General features: G+C 42.5%; 1 protein-coding gene across 1 annotated transcript in view; it reads left to right on the top strand.

Annotated features, from left to right (window-relative positions):
* The window catches only part of LOC103615902 (transmembrane protein 132B), a 172004-nt gene that overhangs the window by 96345 nt on the left and 52642 nt on the right, over nucleotides 1-23017 (top strand). Inside the window, 1 exon segment of the mRNA XM_008634007.2 lies at nucleotides 7431-7617. Coding sequence (XP_008632229.2) covers nucleotides 7431-7617 — 187 coding nt within the window.

Genomic DNA, 23017 nt, shown 5'->3' with positions numbered 1-23017 from the left:
CTTCACGCTCAGCTTGGCTGAAGTTCCCTGTGCCTTGGGTCATCCAGGCTCCCTGAGCTCCACTCTGCTTCTTTTAAAGGCCTTTGGAGAGTCTGCAGAGATCTTTGTATGTGAGTTCCTGCGCTGCAAAGAGCTTCTTATGTCACTGAATTTATTATCCTTAATTTTCAGTCATTGGTTATTTAAAAACTCATCTCTGCTTTATAATATATTTCAGCTGCTTTCACAGCAATGTTGAAAATAGACCATGTGATTATGGCATGTAAAAAATGTAAGAATTTCTCAATAGTTAAAGAAAAATCATAAGCACCATTTGGGCTGTTGATATTTATTAACTGGATAGGTTTCAGCAGAAGTCTTTCATCATAAAATCATTCTTATTTTTTAAACAACAATAGCTCCCTCTATATTTGCATCCAACATCAGCTAAACCCTGGCCCCAGTTTCCTACTGGATGTGTTTGTTGTGTTTCCCAACAAGATACTTCCTCCTGACAGAGAATCTTTATTTTAAGAAATACACAACACAGCAATAAAGAAGTTCTAAATAGTAGTCAGAAAAATATTCCAGAGCAATCAAAATGCTTTTTTAAGCCCCAAAAGACTGCACACTGTTCCAAAAGGGGAGAGTAATGACAAAGGTACAAATGGGCTCCCAGTGCCCAGCAATGCTACCAGTGGAGCTCACCAATTACACTCATCCTGAGTTCAGTCCTAAAGGTTGTTTTGTTAAAGCTTGGCTTAAAGAGTATCTAAGGACTCTTTTACCAGAAGCATTTCTGTGCACTGTCACAAGGGTGCAAGCAAATAAAAATAATTGAAGCAATTGTCTCAGTTGTCTCCAGGGTTGTCATGATGATGTTGATAAAATCAAATAAAGTGGAAGCTATTGCACATTGTTAGTGAGCAGCACAGTTGTGAATTGGCAGTGGAAGAAGCTGAGGAGCTTAAAAGGTTTGCTCATTATCTAGATTTATTGTTTTCAGTGGTGGGAAAATGTTGGCTAAGCAAAATAACATAATAATACCTGCTCTTGGTGGTGTGTTTTGAACAAAAATATTTTCTCATTGTTTTTATGGCTTTTACTGGATTATTAAAACTTGCTGTGTCAATCCATACATTCTTAATGGATTTAGCAGCTTGGGTTTGTCCTCTGTAGCCATTTTCTTTGCCCATATATCTGTGAAGAGCATGAACTTTTAGGGCAGTGAAAGAAAACCAAGATGAGGCACCAAAAAGTGTTTGGGAAAATATGGACAACAAAAGCAAGTTAGACAGCAGAGCAAATGGTAAACTGAGTTTTTGAAATGCATCATGAGAGGAAACCAAGCAAACTTCTTCCATCCCTGCAGATTTCATTTCCACTTTCCATCCATCCTGTCTTTGGGACTCCTGCCCTGCACTGCTGTGCTGTGGCATGGATGAGGCACGAGCAGGGCGTTCCTCAGGGTTTGTGTCTCCCTTGCTGCCTGGTGTCCCTCAGAACAAACCCTGTGGGGGCTGTGCATAGGGCACAGTGGCACTGTGCCCTCTGAACCTCTGCACGTGGGTGCCAGAGCTTGCAGCAGTGCTCAGGATGTGTGTGGGGTTTGCCCTGGGTTTTGGGGATGTGCATCCTCACTGCAGCTCTGGCAGGACCCTGCTCTCATCTCTGCAGGGCTCCATCTCCAGGGCCGTTCTTCAGCAAACCACCCTGGCAGGAGAACAGCTCCAAGTTCTGACACAGCTTTGTGTCCTTACAGCCTCATTGGAATTATTTATGCTGGGAGAAAAGGGTTGAGGTTTTGACAGCCTTCCTAAAGTCAAACCCTGTGTGAAACGCCAGGTGCTTCACCTCAGCGAGGTGGTGTAAGGATGTTGTAGCTGTGGGAACACACCCAGGTGTTCAAGGTGGCAGCTGCTGCCAGCTCCTGTTCGGAGGTGCCCCTGTGCAGGAAGGCAGCACCCAGTGAGGTAGAAGGATTGTCAATATGCAAATCTTCATAATTCAGAAACTGCATGCTGCCCTTGGTAGGTATTTGCTTTCATTTCCTTCATCTCAGGCTGCTAGGATCTTAATTTTCTCAGGGGCAGAAGGTCAGGACCTTTAGTCTGGATCTTTTCCCTGAGAGGTCCTGGCCATCTGCTGCTTCATTTGACTCCGGCAGGAAATTAGGGTCTTGAGCATTTTCAATCACTTTTTGAAAAGCCTCCTCTTGTAAGTGTTTGCTCTTCTGTAAACCATACTTACAAAATTAAATCTCTTGAGATCAAAGAAGTGAGACCTTTCCACTGAAGTATTTTATAAAGTAACATGCCTTGTTAATGTAAGGTCACTGAATTCTTACTGAATTTGGTTACATTTTGTCAGAGTAAGAACTGGCCATTATCAACCCCAAAAAGACTCTCAAGCAACACGATACCACACATTTAATTATTTTCCAATACCTCATGTTGGCTCCATTTTTTAGGGTATTGTTAACACTGCTGTGGGTCTCATAAACAAATTGCCATTTACTGAAAACATTGTTTTATGAGTGAATGGAACTTGTGATTTCCTGTAACAGCCAACTGCAGTAATAGAAGGCCCTGACTTTTACCAACGCAGTTGTTGCTGACCCCTGAGTGTGAGCCAGCAAAGCCTCGGTGTTGATGCCTTTTCCTGGTCTTAAAATCAAGAGTCAAACACGGTTAGAAGGGAAAAAGGGATTTTACCTTGGTATTTATTTTAAGGATCCTTAGGTGCACACGTCCAGGTTGAATGCACTGAAATGCACACCACAGTGCACCCCCAAAAGGTCTAACATTATAGGTGTTACTAATTAGCAGATCTATCAAAGATTCCCCAGTGAAAGGTTCAAGTGAGCCCCCCTCCCGAAGGAGCCTTCCCCTGGATGGTTCTATCTCAGTTTACAGAATGTGTTCTGGAGAGGACCTTGGGGTCTGGGGCACACTGATCCCTAACTAGGAAGCTTCTAAAATGTTTAGTCTCTGAGCTGAAAAAACAAGTCCAAGAATGTAGATAAAAAGCACTGAGAATACTGAAGTTGTAAAAAGGTATAACAGGGGTATAAAAGAAAAGGCAAAAATCATCATGGCATCAGTGTGGCACTGCAGAGTGCCCTGAGCTGTCATCCTGCATCTCTCTCCCCAAACACACAGGGCACGCCCTTCAGGTTGGTCAGCAATGCAAATCTTTCTTAACAGTGATTCACAGGCATTTCTTTAGTTAAGGTAAATATGAACCAGTTGTGCTGTTGCTGCTGCCCTAACATCAGTCACTGAGTATCATTCCATTAATTCAGTAATTCCATGTTGGGCTTGGACAAATTAAACTCGTCGTTATTTCAGTGTCGCGTGGTTTCATGGTGCTGGTTAAAACCTCTCACATCAGAGCTATGCTGGACCCTCACAGTGAGCTAATATTTTATAAAAATGAGCTGTCCAGTTCCATAGAAACACTTAATACTGCCCACATGGATGTGTCTATTGGGAAAGTTCTGGGACTTAAACACTTTCCTGTCCCAGTAACTCTTTGTTCTGGAGCTGGTTGGAGCTAAGGCTGGCTTTGTTTGGAATGGATTTGCCTTTCTGTGCTCAGACTCTACTCCACACTGGGATCCCAACCACGGCTCCCAACAGCTGGGTGTGGAGTGGGGACTGTGCGTGATACAAAGCGTGACTGGGCTGTTTGGGACCTGGTTCAAATGCATTAGATAGATATGAGGCCAGACAATGGGAGATTGTACAGAAATCCCATGGATTTGGGGACTCTTCTAGCCCCTAGCAGAGACAGGATTGTGAAAGTACACAAATAGGATTATAAATCACCATTTGAAGAAGAGGACCCTACTTACAGGAGTTTGTGAGAGGAAATAAATCCAAAAAGACCCATGGGGTTTTTTTCCTCCTCTCACCAGAGAGAAAAATGTGTAATGAATGTCTCACGTCTGAAACACTGGGCTGGATTCATCAAAGGGAGTTAGTAATTACCAAATTGAGAGAATCATGAAGCGCTTTTCTAAATTTGAAAGGCTCATCAAGAATAGATCAGGAGCAGGCAAAATTAATAGTTATGAACTCATTTCCATAGAAATGGACTTATTAGCAAGCATGCCAGCTGCCTAAAATTATAAGGTCTTTTCCTTGTGCTTGCAGGAAATAATCTTTTTTTATAAAAGTAATTTTGACTTTTTATTTTTTATTGCTTCTCTAAACCAGAGTTTGGCAAAATCCTAAACCGGGAAAAAACTTCACTGGACAATAGAAACATTTAACTAAAAAGAGAGGAAAGATGTGAAAAGGAGAAGTGATTTATAGTCCTTGGATTCCATCAGACTCTCCCCAAGAATGCAAACTTATTTAAGAGAAAAATGAAATAAGTCTTCAGGAAAAGCTGAAAAATCTTGATAGGATAAAGTTTGGTTTAACGGGATTTAATGGCTGATAACAGCATGAGTTACAGTCCTTGTCTTCTCTGCTTGTGGATTTTCCCACTGGTGGCATTTTGTCTTCACCAGGCAGTTGCAGACCGACAGCGGCTACAAAGACCAAGGTTCTGACCCCCAGTCACAAATCAGACCAAAAGCTGAAGGTTTGCCATGGCAGGGTGGAACTCCTGCTTTTAAAAAGGGTTTCAGTGATATGTTGCAGAGCCAGGAGAGAAATTTAAATGCAGGTGTTGGGATGTGAATTTATCAGCTAATGGAGCTGACATAAGTAAATGCCGACATTTGAGGTCTTGATTATGGTTTAATTTATCTCTGGTTTTACTTTAGCAACCTCCATCAATTTCAGTGGAAAAAGGCAGTGGTCTCCCACATGGTATTACAGAGGGTGGTTAATAAATTGCAAGAATTATGAATGTAATACCAGTCTTTCTACTAGGAAACCTCTGTAGGATAAGAGATGCAGCAGCCAGTAGGTGAGCACTAGTCTGAGCATGAAAGAAATTCACTTTGCAGGTTTTATCATGAGTTGGTTACAGTTGTAACCGGGGAAGAGGCTCAGAACAAAGAGGGTGAATTCGTCCGTGGGGTACTCGGTGTCCCAGATACTGCAGCACCTGGCATTGCTCCAAGGCTGAATCTCTAAAGAGGACAAAAGAAGACCATAATTTTAGAGAAAATTCATTCACCTGCTGGGGAATAAGAGTTCAGAAGGCTGAATCCTGGTTTGCTAAAGCTATGCACTCAGGGGAGGCTCTGTAGGTGAAAGATGGTTCAAGGCCATCTCTTTCAGCAGAAGCCCAAGAGAGCAGTGGAGCCTTCTTTAATCAATATTAACATGTCATGCTACATAATTGGCTTCTGAGACAAAGCAGAAAACCTTTGCCAAACATTTGACGCTGTTTTTCCAAGTGATGACAAGGATTCTCTTTGGAACCAGGATCGAGGCCTGGGGGAGCAGCTTTGTTTTAATTCACAGTTAATATAGCTGGACCTGAGGAAAGTTTATGTATAAGGTATAAACCCACAGTTGTGGTTTCTTTCTGGATGTGTAAAAAGAAAAACAGGAAAGGAAATTGAGGGCGTGGTGGACTGAACTCAAAGAAGTGCTGGTCAGTGGGACCTGTGGAACAGATTTGTCACTGCAGGCTAACCTGCCCTATTATTTAATTGGTGGATCTGTACCCAAATCCTCCATTGGTGGTTTTGTTCTCAATTTGAAACCACTCCTGAGTGTTTTTATGAGTGGCAACTATTGACTTGAACAGACTGAAGTGAAATTGCAAACCTAAACACACCTTGACAGGCCCAGTATCTAAATCCATAGTTAGTGTAAAGCTCATATCTAAATCTTATTTCTGTGTTGTGAGCAAATTAATTTTATGTCATTTAGATAAAACAGACTGCTGGAGGTGATACGCAAAGAACTAGGAAGTTGAGTTGGTGCCCACAGTGGTTATGATTTTAACAGAAACGGTTTAATTACATCCCTATTATTATGTAATAAAATTTATCTTAAAAGGTTTTTGCTGGTTGTTTGGTTGGCCACACAAAAGATGCCTTAATAGCTTCTAGTTTTGCCTGGAGGTGGATATTATCTTTCTGTCAGCGTGGAGAGTATTCATCCTCCAGGCACTGAAGCATATGTTTAGGTAGTTTGTTGTCAGAAAGAAAACACGAAAATCAATAATTCCTGCTCAGATTTTTTTTCCTTTACAGTGCTCCTTCAAAAACATGTGGCAAACCCAGATTCTGCCTCTGTGCATTTGGGAAGAGGAAAAGGATGTTTTGAGTCTCTCTTGTCTGCAGCAACAGCTAAAACTTTCTGTGAGCACAGCTCTTGGAGTGCCTGCTTTGGGGAAGGGGCACACAGATGATGAATGTACCATTGGCCTGGCATACAGCAGATTCAGATTTCACCCCAAAACTTCAGCAATATTGATAAAATCAGCTGTCTCTCCAACAGAAGAAGCAGCTGCCTCTGCAGTCAGAGCTGCATTTCCATCCCCTCTCCATGCTTTGTAACCTCCACCAGGTCTCTGCACTGCAGGGTCTGTCTGGGAGGGTGGGGCAGGAACTTGTATGCTTTGTAAATATTTGTATGTAAACTTTGTGTGATTTGTAAAACAACTCAATTTTTGGGGAAGTTCAGATGAGCAAAGGTCTGCTTTCTAAACAGATCCCTGCTGTGGATACGCCGAGTGCTGTTGGTTAAATCTTGGCGTCTGTTTGCTTCTCTGTAACACAAAAACAAGATCTGTTTTTCTAACCTGAGGATTAATTATTAATATTTACATAGTTTTGGACCTGAGGGAAGTGCTAAGAGTTGTTGTTAAGAAAGGAAGCAGAAGTAATTCTTAAATTCAGTTCTGAATGCTGTGCATTTACATCCATTTCTTTACTTTTAAACTTTTATTTCCAGATGAGAAATACAGGATTGCCATATAATTACAAGTCTGCACCACTGATGAGGAGAATGTTGGCATGAATTGAAAATAGAGATAATCTACCCCTCATTTCTTGTCATGTATAATTTCTGCAAATCCATTTTTTCACTGAGATAAAGACGAGTTTGGGTTTGAAAGACTTTTTTCCCCCCCATAAGAGCTCATTTCTGGTACAACATGAGGAATGGCCAAGTATTCTGTTGTTCTGCAGCATCAAAATTATAATAATGGTATATTAAATAATTTAGCAACATCTGTGCAATGCTTTTCCAAGGGTTCGTGGCGTATTCTGTAAGTTCATTGTGATTATGGAGAATGAATGCCTGAGTTTAATGGGAAAAACGCCTCCATTTCAGGAAACTAAAAGATCCAGTTTCACCTCACTTAGAAAGTTCTGCAGTTGCCCACATGCAGTTTTATTTTGGTTTCTGTCAGTGTCTCAAGCCTGCATGTTAAACCTAATGGCGAATCTTCTGGTGGGTAGGAAAGAGAAATGAAAATCCATTTTGTTATCAACATCCTAATGATGTTGTGGGGAATTTCGCCTTGTTTTCCAGAGCAAACATGACCTCCTACGAGATCCTGCAGATGGATTTTGAGATTGACAACGCCAGCAGCCTGGCAGGGGCCCAGCAGATCACCTGGCAGGTGGAATATCCACGGGATGACTCCGTGAGCGAGCTCATGGTGTCCGAGATCTTCGTCAGCCGAACGATGTTTGTGGGAATCGTTCCTCTGGCCATGGTAAGAACCTGCTCCTGCTTCCTTTTGCTGAATGTTTCCGTTGATCCTTGTTAGTATTCCAGGGAATGGGAGCCTTTTTATTATAAGCTGCTTCCTATGCACCTGCTGCAAGTGATTTAAATGCAAAAAATCCATTTCAATAATATTTTATTTACCTGATGTGCCGTAATGGCTCCTTGGAAACCATTTGGGTCTTCTGTGAAAATCCTTTACCATTTGTGGGTTATTGGCCTGGTACATGGAAATAGCTCCTCTGGAGCCGTTGTCTTCTGCTGTATTAATGGCACTGCCATGCCTGTGCTCCGAGGGTAAATGTTGTAATTAGTGGGGACATTTTCAATGAAATAAATTAGCATTGCATGTGTGGGAAACTTCATTGCTAAACCAAACAACTGGACTGTTTGCTGCTCTGCTTTTCCCCAAAAGAGCCCAATAGTCCAGTGAGCTGCAAAGTGTCAATTTATTAAAAGGTCTGGTTGGAGTAACACAAAAAGGTCAAAATACTTTCTGGAGATGGAGGTGTCCAGAAGGTTTGAGGTGTACGTGTGCAGAAACTTGAAGCTGATGATTTATTTAGAAAGTGCAAATATCTCCTGGTAAAATCAGAGGCACCTTTTCTGGGAGGGACCTTTGACCTGTGTTTTGCCTGATGGACTTTTTAGTACCAGACCTTTACACATGAACAGGGATTTCAATGGGGAAATTCAGGTGTAAAACCAGAGAAACAGCCAGAGAGTCTGGATGTTACAGCACTTCCCTCAGAAACACCCACCCTGTTTTACTTGCTTCCTCATGAACATTTACCCTTCTTTTCTGAGTTGGTCTGTGCTGATTCTATTACACCATACAACCCCCAAATATTGGTGTTTTCCTCTGCATGGCCACTGGCTTGACCAGAAGCAAGGAAAGATGCTTGTAATGGAAACAAGGCCCCAAATAATTTTAATTTCCAGTTCCTACTGCCAAAGGCTACACTTGGCAGCCCAGTGATAGGGCAGAAATTATGTGCAGAAAAGTCAAGAGAGAATTTTCTTCTATTCCCTTTTTTTTTTTTTGAAGCATGTAGGAGATGAAACAAAACTCTAATTGTGTGGATGGAGTATTATCAAACAGTAATGGTGAATCAGATATAAAAATGACAGAATGTGCTACAGGAACATCTTGCACATGGCATTGTGGTTTCAGGTGCAGAGCACCATGGATGGAAAGGAAAAGCAAATCCAGAGCCAAGCTCTCATTTCCCTCATTCCCAGCTGCTGGGAGGAGTTTGGAGGGGGAAGGGACCCTGGAGCCACCAGCCAAGGCCACGTGGGATGGATGGGACATGGGTTTGACTTTGTACAACTTTGCAAGTCCTCCTAAATGCATTTTCTGTGACCTGGAACACATAAAATCCATGAAGATGCATTGTCCTGTAGCTGCTAAAGTAATTTCTACTAAAAAAGCTAAAAGGGATTGGATGGGCCTGCTTGCACAGAGGAAATAAATAAATGCTAATTCCTAAAACTCCATGCAAATTAACAAATGAGCTTTTCCTTAAGCACTCTATTATTATTTAGTATTTATGTAGTGTTTTATATTTTCAGAACTCTTTGCAGACATTAATTAATCAGACCTGAATAAACTAAGCTTGATGAGAATAGAAAATTAAATGGAAATGAAGTCAGTCTAATTTAGTTTTACCTGTTTCTGAATGACTTCTAAGTCCCTTTTATATTCTTAAATGTACTTTTTAAAAACACTTAAAAATCTTACAGTGCTCTTGCTTATTATCTCTAAAAACGGTTTTGGTTAGAAAAGAGGTAGAATTTATACCTTTAAGAGCAACTGACAGCAGGGATGAGTGGCTTTGAAGGATGTAAATGCTGTTTTGTCACCTAAACTCTGCATAACACTTTAGGCTGATTTAATTCAGGTGAAAAAGCATGGATGGGAGGATTACTCAGGAGCTGGAATATTGGATTCCAGGAGGTTTCTTTGGAGGAGAGTGGAAGGAACATTTAGTTTTACCTAAGTTTTTTGTCATAACCTCTTGAGATAAAGAGTTGATGAGAGATTTTAGCTCTAGAAATGGGTCTGGAAGATGCTGAGGAGGGAAGTTTGGAGATCCACGCAGGTTTCTGGCTGGAGCACCATCCTCCTGTGGGGCACAAACATGTCCCCGAGAACCTCTGAGGATCTGGCTGTTTCAGTTTAACGTTCCAGGATCCACTGCCAGCTGAATTCATCAGCCCTTTTGCTCCTGGGAGCTTATCTCCTCTTCTTTTTGGTGATAAACATCTCTGCTAATTGATTCTTCCAACACTGGTGTCCAGATTAACACGTGGAACTAATGTCCCCCAAAGCAAAGGTGATCCATTTCCATCAAATGCAGCAGACTAGCAGATCAAGGAGAGGAGAGCAGAGCCAAAGCTCTTTCTGGTTCCACTGTTTGTTGTGTTACTGAATATCAGGGGAAGAATCTGCCTTCTGCTGTGAGAATAGCTGACCCTAAACACAGCAGGTGATTATTTTCAAATAAGGTTTATGGCATTAAAATAGGATGGGAGTTGTGAATCTGGTTGATGTCTGATGCAACAGAAGGTGTTTTAGACATCCAGAAGGTCCATCAGAACATTCTAAAGTTGGATCTAAACCTTGATTTGCTTTAATATAAAAATGTGATATAATAATCTTGCACAGATTATTTGGAAGTGGGTGTCCTGCTAATTACAGAATAAATCCACAGATAAATCTGTCCTATCCAGTGATGATACAATTCCATAATTCTCAGTTATTGCTCTTGATCTAAGCAGACATAATCTGCAATTTCCATAGCTGTGGAAAGTTGCTAGTAGCAAGGTCGTCAGTGGAGTCTGGCACTCCTGGGATGCAAGAAACAAACACTTCCCCAGCTTTGAGTCTGGCATCCAGGTTTCTGTCACAAACAAATGTGATTTGATTAATCTGTTATCTAACAGTTGGCAAAAATATAAAGAAAAAGAGGAAAAATTAAAGTCCAGGTCTTTTAGAGAGTTTCTAGGCAACCAGGAACTTAGTCAAAGTAAAGAATAAGACATTGAAGAGATGTATTTTAGCTGTTTCTTATAAGAGGGCTCCAGCTGAGGCTGAAGGCTTGAGGAACAATAGACTTAATAATAGAAAAATACCTGGCATTGTCTTCTTATCTGGGAAAATGATGGCTTGGTCTGTGACTGGCAGCACTGCTCTTTTAGATGTCCATGCTGCAGATCCTTTCTGGTGCAGTAATGGAATTCTAAGTCCCAGACTGTCATTATTCCAAAGCGGTTTTCAAATGCAACAATCAATATTTCCCCAGGACTCTGCTCCCCTCAGCCTCAAACGTTGCTGTATTTCCAACTATGAATCTGAATCTGAATAGTATCTGAATTATGTCTTCAGGAATTTTGTTTCCTCCCCCAAAAATGTGAGCTATGGGTTGAGTAATGGTTTACTGACGTTGTGAATTGCTTACACAGATGGCTGTGTTTGCTCTGCTGAGGTTTCCTTTAAATGGGACGTTGGATAATTGCATTTCTGGCTGCTGCCAGACAAGAACACCCAGAAAAATTGTCCTTAGAGGTGCCCATTTCTATAACTCAGGCTGAAATGGGGTTGCTGGGTGCAACACTTGCCTGATTTGTTTGAGGAGAAAAACTTTAAAGAATTTATTTTTCCTACAGAAATCATGGTTTGCTCATGGGACTTATATTGAGACACCAATTAAAGGAGCACACTCAGTCCAAGGTGGAAGCTGACCCAGACTCAGAAAGCAGCTTACCTTCCCCTTCAACTAAATGGGAAAATGTCAGGCTTTAGCAGCTTTTTCTTTGCTTGCTCTGGGGTCAGAAATAAAAACCAAACCCACTTAATCCTGATGTATAAAAAAACCAGGATAGGATCAGTAATTTCTAGCAAACCCAGATGATTTACATATTTTTTAGAAGTTGGTTAAATGCATTGATGTGCAAAAACGTCCCCTATGTGTTTATCCCGTTGCACTTAATGCATATTTCTTACTTGAAATCACTTTGACCTTTGGCCCTGCAGTTCCCTTTTAAGAGTGCCTTTCTGTTGTACTTTGCATGCAAAGGAACCTGCCCAGAATGGGATTTTGTCCTCCCCAACGTTCATCATTTCATAGAAAAAATATTTAAATGTAAATTCAATATAGAGTAGATCTTCATCCCAGAAATATTAGGGGATTATCAACATTGTTTTTAAATAAAACTGGAATCTGTGGCTCCCAGATCACAGGTTTCAGTGTGAATTTTAACACTGATTAATGGCAGCAGGATTGAAGCCTTGAGCTTTCCCAAAATCCCACACTGGAAGGATTGATTTTAAACTCAGAGCAAATTAACTACTGTGGAGAGAGTACAGAATAGGAAAAAAGAGCTTCTTCTTTTGTATTACTTTATTTCCCATGCCCATAGTGAGTGTTTTATGTCTCTGTGGCAGAGATAGGAGCTTGTGCAATTATTACCATCCCCAAATTAATTGTCGTAGAGAATTAAATGGTTTTGTTTTGTCAGGATGCTCTGAAAGCCACAGGGTGAATTTTATGGAGAAAGATGAAATTTTAAAAGATTTCTTGAAACACATCAGCCAAAACACAAAGCACTGAAGATTTCATTAAGTTTGATCAGGGGAAGTTTTTGACTCTAAAACACGCTGGGAGAGAAATGTGTGGGGAGCAGATGTTGTGAGAACGTCCACATGGGCTTCGTGTGACTGAGCAAGGCCAGGGGATTGCAGCTTCCATTGGGAGCAGACACCCTGAAAAGCCATTCTGGAGTGACCAAAGCTGTTGAACAGCAGAAAAACTTATTTCCTTGTAGAACTGAGGTGTTTGATTCAACTTGATTAAATCATAGAATCAGAGAATGGGTTGAGTTGGAAGGGACCCTAAAGATCATCCAGTGCCACCCACTGCCGTGGGCAGGGACACCTCCCACTATCCCAGGATGCTGCAGCCTGGCCTTGGGCACTGCCAGGGATCCAGGGGCAGCCACAGCTGCTCTGGGCACCCTGTGCCAGGGCCTGCCCACCCTCCCAGGGCGGGATTTCTGCCTCATTTCTCATTCTGCTGTCTCTCACTGGGAAGCCATTCCCTGTGTCCTCTCCATGCCTTGTCCCCAGTCCCTCTCCAGCTCTCCTGGAGCCCCTTTAGGCCCTGCAAGGGGCTCTGAGCTCTCCCTGGAGCTTCTCTTCTGCAGGTGAGCACCCCCAGCTCTGCCAGCCTGGCTCCAGAGGGGCTCCAGCTCTGGAGCAGCTCTGGGGGCTCCTCTGGAGTCACTGCAGCAGCTCCAGGTGCTGGTGCTGTTGGCCCCAGAGCTGGGGCAGCTCTCCATGTGGGATGTCATGAGAGCAGAGAGGCAGAATTATCTCCCTTGACCTGCTGCCCACACTGCTCTGGATGCAGCCTAGGATATACACAATAATGTACAAATATTTTATTTTGGGAGAAAAAAGCACTTTTATTCTGAAGTGAAAATGTCCCGTTCTGAATATGGCGGAGTAGGCCCATTTTGGTAATGTCAGCATTCTTCCTCAGTGTTCTTCCAAAAATGAAATTCCAGACAAATCTCCTCAATTTCACCAAGTGTTTCATTTTTAACTGGATTGTGTTTTCCAAAGGATAATACATTTTTTCCCCTTTCAGTCTAATTCTGGGCATCTGAAGTAGGTTTTGGAATGGCTCAATGTGAACCATTATCCCTTTTTTTCCTCTGCTCAGTTAAACATCCTCTACCATTTAATTTCGAGAGTGAAAAAGAAAGAAAGAAACGAAAGGAAAATTTGCTATTGGTGGGACAAAAATAATGGCATTTTAAATGTTTCCATGAAAGCAATGTGACATGACAAATTTTAAGAAGCTCTGTGAATACTATTAATATTTATGATGCACTCAAGAAAACAGCTATTGTGTGCCACATCCATCAAAGATAAGAATTGTATTCAACTGTGTTGGATGATAAACATTGAATGACAAAAGCTGGAGATTATACGAGGTTTTCATCCTCATGTTTTATGCCTGCTTGAGTAAAGCACCATGTTATTCCACTGTGAACCAATAATTTGCTTTCATCAAATTAGATACACTTGCTGATATTCGTTACAATCATATCCAAAATATTAATGAACATGCAGAGAAGGCTGATGCCAAGTGCTCCAGATCCTTTAGGATCGAGTCCTACAGGCAGCATTTCCCACTAATCCACCTCTTGGAAGTCACTCTGAAGCTCCCCAAATTACAGTGATTTGACCACACATTATCAGCTGTTTGCAGTTTGGATGCATGCAGGTGATTACCTCATGGAATGAAGGTTCTTCCAGCATGGCAGGCTGGCTTTTTATATCCCACGTTTGTCCTTAAAGCATTCCCAGCACAGGAATGGGGCAGGATTGTCCGTGCCGTGGGAACGCCTGCGCTGGGCTCACACCCACACCTGCCTTTGGATGATGGGCCCTGGGGTGTCCTAGGTCTGGCCTTGCTCCTCCTCTTTGTCATCGCTGTAAAATGCAGGTTTGGAGCTAATTAATGATCACCCAGACACACAATGCTGGGAGAGGCAAAGGGGTCTTCTCTTCCCCCTCCTGCTCCCAGCATCACACCTCCTCCAGGTTGCCATCCCTGGCAGGATGCAGGGCCCTGTCCCCCTGCTCCCACCCGATGCTGCAGCTGCTCCTGGGGTTACTCCCTTTGGCACAGAGGCTCTTCTTCCTGCCCTGCCCTCTTACTGACAGTGCCGTGCTCTGGAGATAGCTCTTTCTGAAGATCAGACTGATGATGCCCCAACTTTGCACCACACAGGCCTGTTTTTGGAAAGAAGCTGTGATTCAGAATTGATTGATGAATATCTGGAGCAGCTTTGGTCAGGGGTTTCTAAATAAAGCTGTGTTTGGAAGAGGTAACGTGCTGACCATACATCAAGGGTAGGAGGACTTTGCAGCCAGAATGATCTCAGGTCTCTTTGATCCATGTGGACAGTTACTATTCTTAGAAAATCCTCTCCAAGGGTGCACAGGCACTAAATTCTTGTTAGGAGTAAGTGTTTCCAATAATAAAGGTGCAGAGGGAAATGGTAAGAGGTGTCTTCTGCTGAGCTGAGGATACCTCTGCTCCATTAGGTTTGCTTCCTTTTGCCACAAATTTTCTGATGGGAGTTCAGTGCAGGCTGAGGGAGGCATCCCTTGACAGAGGATCAGGAGTGGTGGGAGCTCCTGCAGGGCAGGAATGAGGGCACAGTGACCCTCCTGATAGGGTGATGGCCAGAGGGACTAGCTGAGCTGAGCTGAGCTGAGCTGGCCTGAAGGGGCTCCAAGCAAGACCCAGACTCAGGAAAGAGGGGGCTGGAGGGAGCTGCAAAGCTTTTACTTTATCTGCCTTAAAACCCCTTCATGTTCCTTAGCAATTACCCAATAATTTGGCTCATCTGTAAGTTTTTCCAGCGTGCTCACTCTGCTTTTATTGCCAATTAATTTAGCATTCCAGTCTGGGTCCACAGCTGATTGGCCAGTAATTCAAACCAAAGCCCTCATCAAAAGGGCATCATTTGTAAAACAGGGAAAAACTCTGCAAGATACTGAAATCACTGTTAATTAAATCAGCACATGAATATAATGGACATACATGAACAAAATTATGTTTGTTTTTGAGCTGTTCTGCTAGCTGGAGGGGAAGCATTATTAGAAGTATTTGGTAGTCAGCCTGCATTTATAAGATGTACAGCAAGATGAGTCCTTTCTACATAAATTAACTTTGTATTGTGTGGAAATAGATATATAGATATATATTTTTATATACACACACTATATTTCTTATGTACATGCTGCAGAGAATGCGGAAATTTGTGTTCTGCACAACTTGTGTTCAAAGCTGTCACTGACCTCAGTGTAGTTATTCTGATTTACATGGCCCCAGTATCAGTTGGGCTTAGGAATTATTTTTCATGTAATTCCTATTTTTTAAATTAAATTAAAACAGCAGCGTAAAGATGGAGCAGAGCAGCGATCCAAGAGCTTTAGAAGTTGTAATGGAGCCTATCAGCAGCTATCACGTGCAAAGAAATTGCTTCCAAAGGTGCCTCAGCTTCACTGCACATGCTAAGCTGCAGCTTTATTAATATAACCAGGATACTCCAGTGCAGTGCTCTGGGACAGCTTTGGAATATTCTGCATTGCTCAGTTCTGAAGTCTGTGAATTCGCAGTTTCCCGGCTCTGCCTCCTGTGGGGCTGGGAGGCCGAGCTGCATTTTGTGCTGGTTGGCACTTTTTTGTGAGCTCTTTCAAGATCCATCAGAGGCAGAAGAGAGCACTCACTCATGGGGAGTGGGAGAGAGGCACCAGCACTGCTGAGGGCAGGGAGAGCAGGCACTGCAAATTCCAGGTGTTCCGGAGGGAATAAATGCTGTGGCTGGAGGGGAAGAAATGGATCCAGAGAGTTTCAAAGGGTGAAATGTTGGCATCACACAAATGTGGGAACAAGGACAGGGAGAAGCTAACAGAGTTTTGCATCATCTTTGGGACCTTGGAATTCTGGGCTGGTAAATGCACTGGAATGGCAACAACTCTCATCATTCCAGCTGCTTTCCACCTCTTCTGGGAATATCACTGCCCAAAACCTCAGTGCCATGAGAGCAGTGCTGGTGAGGCTGCTGTGCTGATGCTTGGGAGAGCCCAAACCTGCTCTCCTCCATTCCTGCCCTCCTCAGTTCCTGTTCTCCTCAATTCCTGCTCTCCTCCATTCCTGCCCTCCTCAGTTCCTTGCTCTGACTTCACTGCCCAAAACCTCAGTGCCATGAGAGCAGTGCTGGTGAGGCTGCTGTGCTGATGCTTGGGAGAGCCCAAACCTGCTCTCCTCCATTCCTGCCCTCCTCAGTTCCTGTTCTCCTCAATTCCTGCTCTCCTCCATTCCTGCCCTCCTCAGTTCCTGTTCTCCTCAATTCCTGCTCTCCTCCATTCCTGCCCTCCTCAGTTCCTTGCTCTGACTTCCACACTGATCCCAGCCAGTGTTTGCTGTTGCTGCTTGTGCTGTCTCCCTGTAAGGATGTTGAAAAGAGTGTAAGGAAAAAGGCAGAAAATATAATCCCAAAATCAAACTTCATTCATCCTCATTCCTTCACAAATCCTTCCTCTTTCTCCTCCTCTTGTTTCCTTGTGGTCAGGAGCAAGATAATTCCTGTAGCGTTGCCTTGGCCCTGCAAAAGAGGAGGAGCAACAAGAATTAAGTTTGATAGAAAGAAAATGTGGGGCTATTTGGGCCCTGCAGCATCCTGGAGTGCCAGGCATGGGTTAACAACCTTGATGCACTTCATATTGCTGGAGATTTAAGTGGCAAACAGAGCATTTGATCTCTGTATCTCATTAGTGTGTCATTTATTCCTAAGTGTATGGATGTCAAAATGCATTTGATCTGCTGCAGAGTTAAAGCCCCTCATTGTTTCAGGCTCCATTTTGAAGCTCACCTAATGAAGAGCAAATTTCAAAGGGAAAAAAACATGCTATTAAATTCCATGTCAGAATAGGCATCTGTAATGGTTGTTTAGTCTCCTGCCTCTAGATTGCCAGCTCAAATGCAACTCTGCCCATAGAGATCAGAAGAAATGCTTACACTGTAACATTATCTGGTTTCTAGGGCCCAGCAATTTCTGTTAAAAGCAGCCCTCCAGCCCTGTGAAGTGATGGCCCCGTGACAGTGAAGTCCTGCAAGTCATCTTTTCCCACTGTTCCCCCAGTTCAGCTGGTGCTTATTTTCCCCCCTTTGCTTGTGGGCTTTTAAACTCAAAGTAAAGATGTTGGACTTCCCACCTCATCTGTAGTTTAAAATTAAGTATTAGCTATTGCTCGTAAGTTGCGTAAGTTTTCTTAGTTATGTAACTTGTACAGCAAAATGAGCATCAAACTGTTTGGGTTCTCTTTTTGTAAAAGCACTTTAGCACTGCTGCTATTTCCATGATGATCTGCTTAAGCAAAAAGGAACGACAGTGCCAGTGGTCTCCATAGCTTCTATCCCATAATGCGAATTTCAATCCACAAGTAAGAATTGTTTGTTTTGTGGGAAAATGTTCAGGCTAAGAATTATTCACAGAAAATTACTCTGATAAATGAGTACATTTTCAAGTTTTCCATGGTCATGATCAATTCACAAAGAGGAAAAGGAATGCAAAATTAATCAAATAAATTATTCATTATATTCGCTCATCTATAGCTAACAGTGAATTGTCTAGACAGTAATTACTAATTTTTAACCTATGCATGTTCACATAACACTATTGTGTGAATAGGTTCAGTATATAGTGGCTTGAGATAATAGTAATGGATGTAAGTCAACTAGCAGGTGATTTTAATTGGGAAATTATATTGGATTTTTCTATTGAACTTCCATAAAACATTACATAAATATTGAATCTCCTCAATGTTTTTTCTCCAGTTGAAAATACAGGCACACAGAGTTCTGTGCTAGTTTGATCAGTGCATAAGCAAACATCTTTTTTTATTATTATTATTATTTTAATTCTGCTGTAAAACTCTCAAGAAAACCATTAAGTTCAGAATACAGCAACAATCTATATGGAGCGTGGTGCAGGAATATCTTCTGTTTCAGTGATGATTTTCCACTGGCAAGTTTGGATCCTTGAGGAGGACTGTGCTCGGTGGCAGTTTGCTGTAAGGTGCTCCCCAGGGTGCAGGGAGCAGACCTAAGTCCTCCCACTTCACCGCTCTGGCAAAAAAATCAACATTTTGGGGGAACTCCCTGCATTTCCCAGGCAATGCAGGACCTCTGCAGTGAGGGATCTCCTCTCCCCCCTGCCTGGGGAATGTGGCTGCTGGGATCTGCTGGGTGGAGCTGCTGGTCACTTCTGTGGGTGTGATAATGAAGAAAACAGGGATTTCTAGGCCCTTGACTTCTATTTCTTTCCCCCCCAGAAATCTCTATTACTATTACAGTTAATTAGAAAAGAGTTAGATTGAAAATAAAGTCGAAAAGTCATAATTTCAGATGGATTTGTTATTGAAGCTTGTGCCCTGCAGACTAATTGCAAGCTGGGAGTTTTGTGGTTCTCAGCTGCTCTGAGTTGATCAGAAACTGTCATTTATCAAGCTCGTCCATCTCTCTTCGGGTAACTTGCCTGAAGAGGAAAATAGCAGGAAATCTACACAAACAATTGGAAATGGTGCAAAAACTAGGACACTGGGAAAGAATATTTGCATAAAGTGTTGGTTTTGTGTATGTCAGCTGCATCCTTTGGGATCTGGCTTCTGGAGAGGTGCATTAAAAACTACCCACGTACAGCTCCCATTAACCCTAATACAAGTTCTGATTCTGACTTCCTGTGTGCTTAATGTTATCTTAATGCAATTTGATTTGATATTTAATTGCAGTAATTTAATTAATGGTTCTGTAAATAAAAAGGCTAAGTTGTGGCCTCCTACACGCACAGATACGCCCAGCAAGCAGCTCTAGGCTCCTGTGAGACTTGAATTTATGTGTCTTAGAGCAGAGTTTAACCCTAAGGATGTCTGATAAAATGCCCAAATCCCAAAATAACACTGTAATGGTGTTTGCATTGGAAATGTTACAGTATTAGTTCAAGCTTATGGGACAAGAGTGGCATTTAAAACCCCAACCCACAGATTTCTCCCTAATGCTTGTCACGGGATAGGTCACCTCACACACAGGAATTGCATGGAATTGCTTCCTTGTGTAATTGGATTACATTTAAAATAGTTTACATAGACACAGTTATTAATGAAACTGTCACTAATTGGATAATTTGCTATTAATATTGTTACAGAATCCTGTTGGCCCAGTGGGTTATTTGCAAGTCAGAGCTCATAGGTGTTTGTAACCCTGCTATTGATGTGCCTTTGACCTTCTCTAACACATGCTGCTCATGTCTGCTGCACACTTAAAATGTCTGTTAAATATTGATTGTTCTCCCGTAGAAACCATTTATAAATAGAAGCATGTAGTATAAATGTAACCTAAAATCATTAAGGCTACACGGTGTGCAAGTTAATAGTAGCAATGTTGAAAAATTAGGGAGTGCATGAATGAAGGGAATTGGGTTCATAAACTGTTTTCTTAGTACGGGATGGTGGAGTTCCCATTGAAGTCAGGGATTTCTCATAGCATCCAATGAAGGTTTTTCTCTGTTTAAAAATTAATTTACAAACAAGAGGTGACATAAAGCTCAATTCTTTTTCCAGAGTAGAGCTGTGTAAAGTACAGCTTCAAATACTTACGCAAAGGAAGAGGAACGTCCTGTGTTCACATATGGAAAAGAGGTCCAGGTTCCCCAGTGAAATGCAGAGGTGTTCTGCTGATGTTAATGGAATTCTGCTGCATTCCCTATACCATAAATCACAGCCGGCTGTTTCTCAATCAACCCCCAAACTGAACTGAATTCAGTATAAGCAGCGTCCCATTTCAGCACAATTGCTGGCTGTTAAGCTCGGAGCTAAATCACATTTATGTCCCTTCAAATCCTTACCTGGTATAAGGAGATGTGAGTGAGACCCTTTGCCTGAGCTTGCCTTGCCCTGAGTTTGCACTGCCATGGGATTTAGTGTTACTGCAGATACCTCTGAGGTGCACTGTGCAAGTGGGTTTTATTTTGGACTTGGCACCTGACCCCTAAGGAGACACCAGATTCTGCTGTCATTAACAGGGCGTTTAGATAGGCGAGAGCCAGCTCTGGCTCAAAGTCTGATGTGCTCTGAAACCCTACAAAGCAGTGTGGGAATGAGAAGTCCAACTTCCCAGGCAGTAACAGGAATCATCAGGCCTTTCATATGCCGAGGGAAAAGTCAGATAGATGGGAACAACAATAAACTGACAATGGTTCAAAGTGCTTTCTTTGAAAATATCTCTTGCCGTTTCCAGCTGCCTCCCTTCTTTGTCACATCTCCCTTCTCAGATAAACAGCTGAATCAGTCAGACAGAGACTTTGCAGTTCTCACTCAGCACTCGGTGTCTGTACCTGACCCCCCGCTCTGAAAAGCAGAACAATTAAGCGAATCCCAAAGAGGATTACAATTGAGAATTAGAGGGTATAAATGTGATTTAGCATGGAGTGCTGAGCATGACAAATCATTTCTGAGCCCAGACCTTACTTGTTCTGAAATGAGTTTCATTTGGAAGCACAGAACTGGTTCAGCCGTGGTCCAGTGCCAAGTGTCAGGTGCAGCCTCTGCAGCTCAGCTCTGGCAAGGCTGGACAGGCTGCAGAACCTCTCCTGAAGCATAAAGTGTCACCATTTTTGTCAGCTTCTTATTCCTGGGAGGCAATACAGGGAGATGAATGTGCTAACCAAGCTCCCAGGTCATTTCCTTCTCTTTGAAGGAGCTTGACTGAAGGGGCCTGATTGTAGCACAAGGACACAGCAAGGTGGACTCAGGGTTCCGTGTTTATGTGGCTGCAGGAGACAGGAGATCTTGATGCAAAAACTTTCCAAAACACGTGGTCTAAGCGTACAATCAAAGGGAAGAGTTTCTTGAATGTTTTCCTGCTGTGAATGACTCTGTGAGAAGTTTGTCTGAGGCTTTCACTCCTACAGAAGCTGTCGAGTGTTTCATTGATAAATGAAGTTATTTCCCCCATCCAGAAGGAATATTAATAGCATGCACGTGTGTTTGCATGTGTCTGTGTATTGAGTTGCCTTGGAAACAAGGAGAGAAAGCGCCATGAACCAGGCCATGCTTTCCATTTAAGGAACACTTGTGCCATTGTAAAACCACATACAAAAATAATCAAATTCATTCATCCACTCCGTGAGGATCTTGCTGCACGGAGCAGCCTGAGAATGCAGATCCCATGTAAAGATGACTGAAAGCCACTTGACTTGAGCATATTGTTGAGCAAATGAGTTGACATTGGTGAAGCTGCTAATAAGGTGGAAAAAAAGAAATGTATGCAAGTTGTACAGAACCTTGGCAATGCTCCAGGTGTACGTTAAAGTCACTAAGACACGAGACAGGCTTTGAGTGTTCACATTGCAAAACAAAGCGGACAATTTTACCTTATGTGTAAGAACAGCTGTTTCAGCATATTGCCCTCAAAGACAGTATGTTGAAACAGCTGTCCAAGTGTTTTGGAGGTTAATCTACTCAATTAATCATTGTGTATTTTTATTCAATGTATAATCATGTTTGTACTGTTCCTTGTGGGCACGTGAACAAAATATTGAATGTAAAGTTTTACTCATTGGTGAAACGCCTGTCAGAACACTTTGTGTGAAAAACTCTGTCTTCAGAGTGACACTGGCTCTTGGGGAGATAAACGGGGGCTTCCCTTGGAGCAGCTGGAAGTCACACACTGACCCCCTTCCCGTGGTGCTGCAGAGGTGAGGACAAGATGTGGTAAAACTAACACAGATGTGGTTGTTGCAATACTCAAACAATCTGCCCCGGAGAGAGGTGTGTTCTCAGGAGTGCTGTGCTCTGAAAATCATGCACACGCAAAAAGGCTACAGCTCCCACCTCAGCTGAATTCACTTTGCAGCATTTTATGAATGAAATCCCAGCACCTCGCACGTTTTCTGCATATTCACTGCCATGGAATTGTAGACAGCCACTGTCAGAAAAATCCTCTGGCAATCCATTTGACCAGAAATAAATAAGATCTAAGCATAATTTCCAACCTTTCTAAATATCACTGCACATGTAAAAATAGCAAAATCTTTATATATCGTATCCCAAGCCACCTTTCATGTCAATGTTTTATCAGTCAAATGCAGGGTTTCTGGCTTTGTTTACCCCAAGAGACCACACAGAATAAGTGGGAAGAGCTATCACAAAAGTTGGTGAAATACAGACTACAGCAGCTACACACAGCTATGCTTAATAGAGTCTGAAGTCTTTTCCTCTGCCCTGATTTCCCCAGATTATAGGTTTATTCCCCTCTGGACTGAATTGCAGTGCATGCTGGAGTCAGGCTTTTTAGATTGAAACTCTGGTTTTGAGATTCTTCTCCAAGAAAGAAGAAAAAAGAAGCCAATCCAAACCAGGAATGTTGCTGCAGAGGAGGAGCTGCTGCCAGCCCTGGCTGCCCCCTGAGATGCTCCTGCTCAGCTTTCTAGGCTGGGTCTGTCTCAGGCTGTTGCTTCTCAGCCTCATCAGTGACACAGCCCAACATTACCTGGCCAGGAACCATCATCTTCTCTTCTACTCCTGCCACAACTTGTCTTTAGGAAGAAGTACAGATGCAGTTTTATTCCAGGTTGTTGTCCATAATAGCTTTTGTCAGATTGCATTGGATCTGTGTACCAGGATTAATTGCAACACTGCCGGGAGAAAATCCCAAACTAAATGAACAACAACTTGCACAACTGCCTTCATTAATAAACAGGAAGAAAACCAGCACTGAAGTGCCACATTTGACAGAGTGTAACTG

This window comes from Corvus brachyrhynchos, unplaced genomic scaffold, assembly GCF_000691975.1.
Source record: "Corvus brachyrhynchos isolate BGI_N302 unplaced genomic scaffold, ASM69197v1 scaffold114, whole genome shotgun sequence".
NCBI classification, from domain to species: domain Eukaryota; kingdom Metazoa; phylum Chordata; class Aves; order Passeriformes; family Corvidae; genus Corvus; species Corvus brachyrhynchos.
Note: the sequence above shows the minus strand (reverse complement) of the source record. Positions and strands in the feature narration are given on the sequence as shown.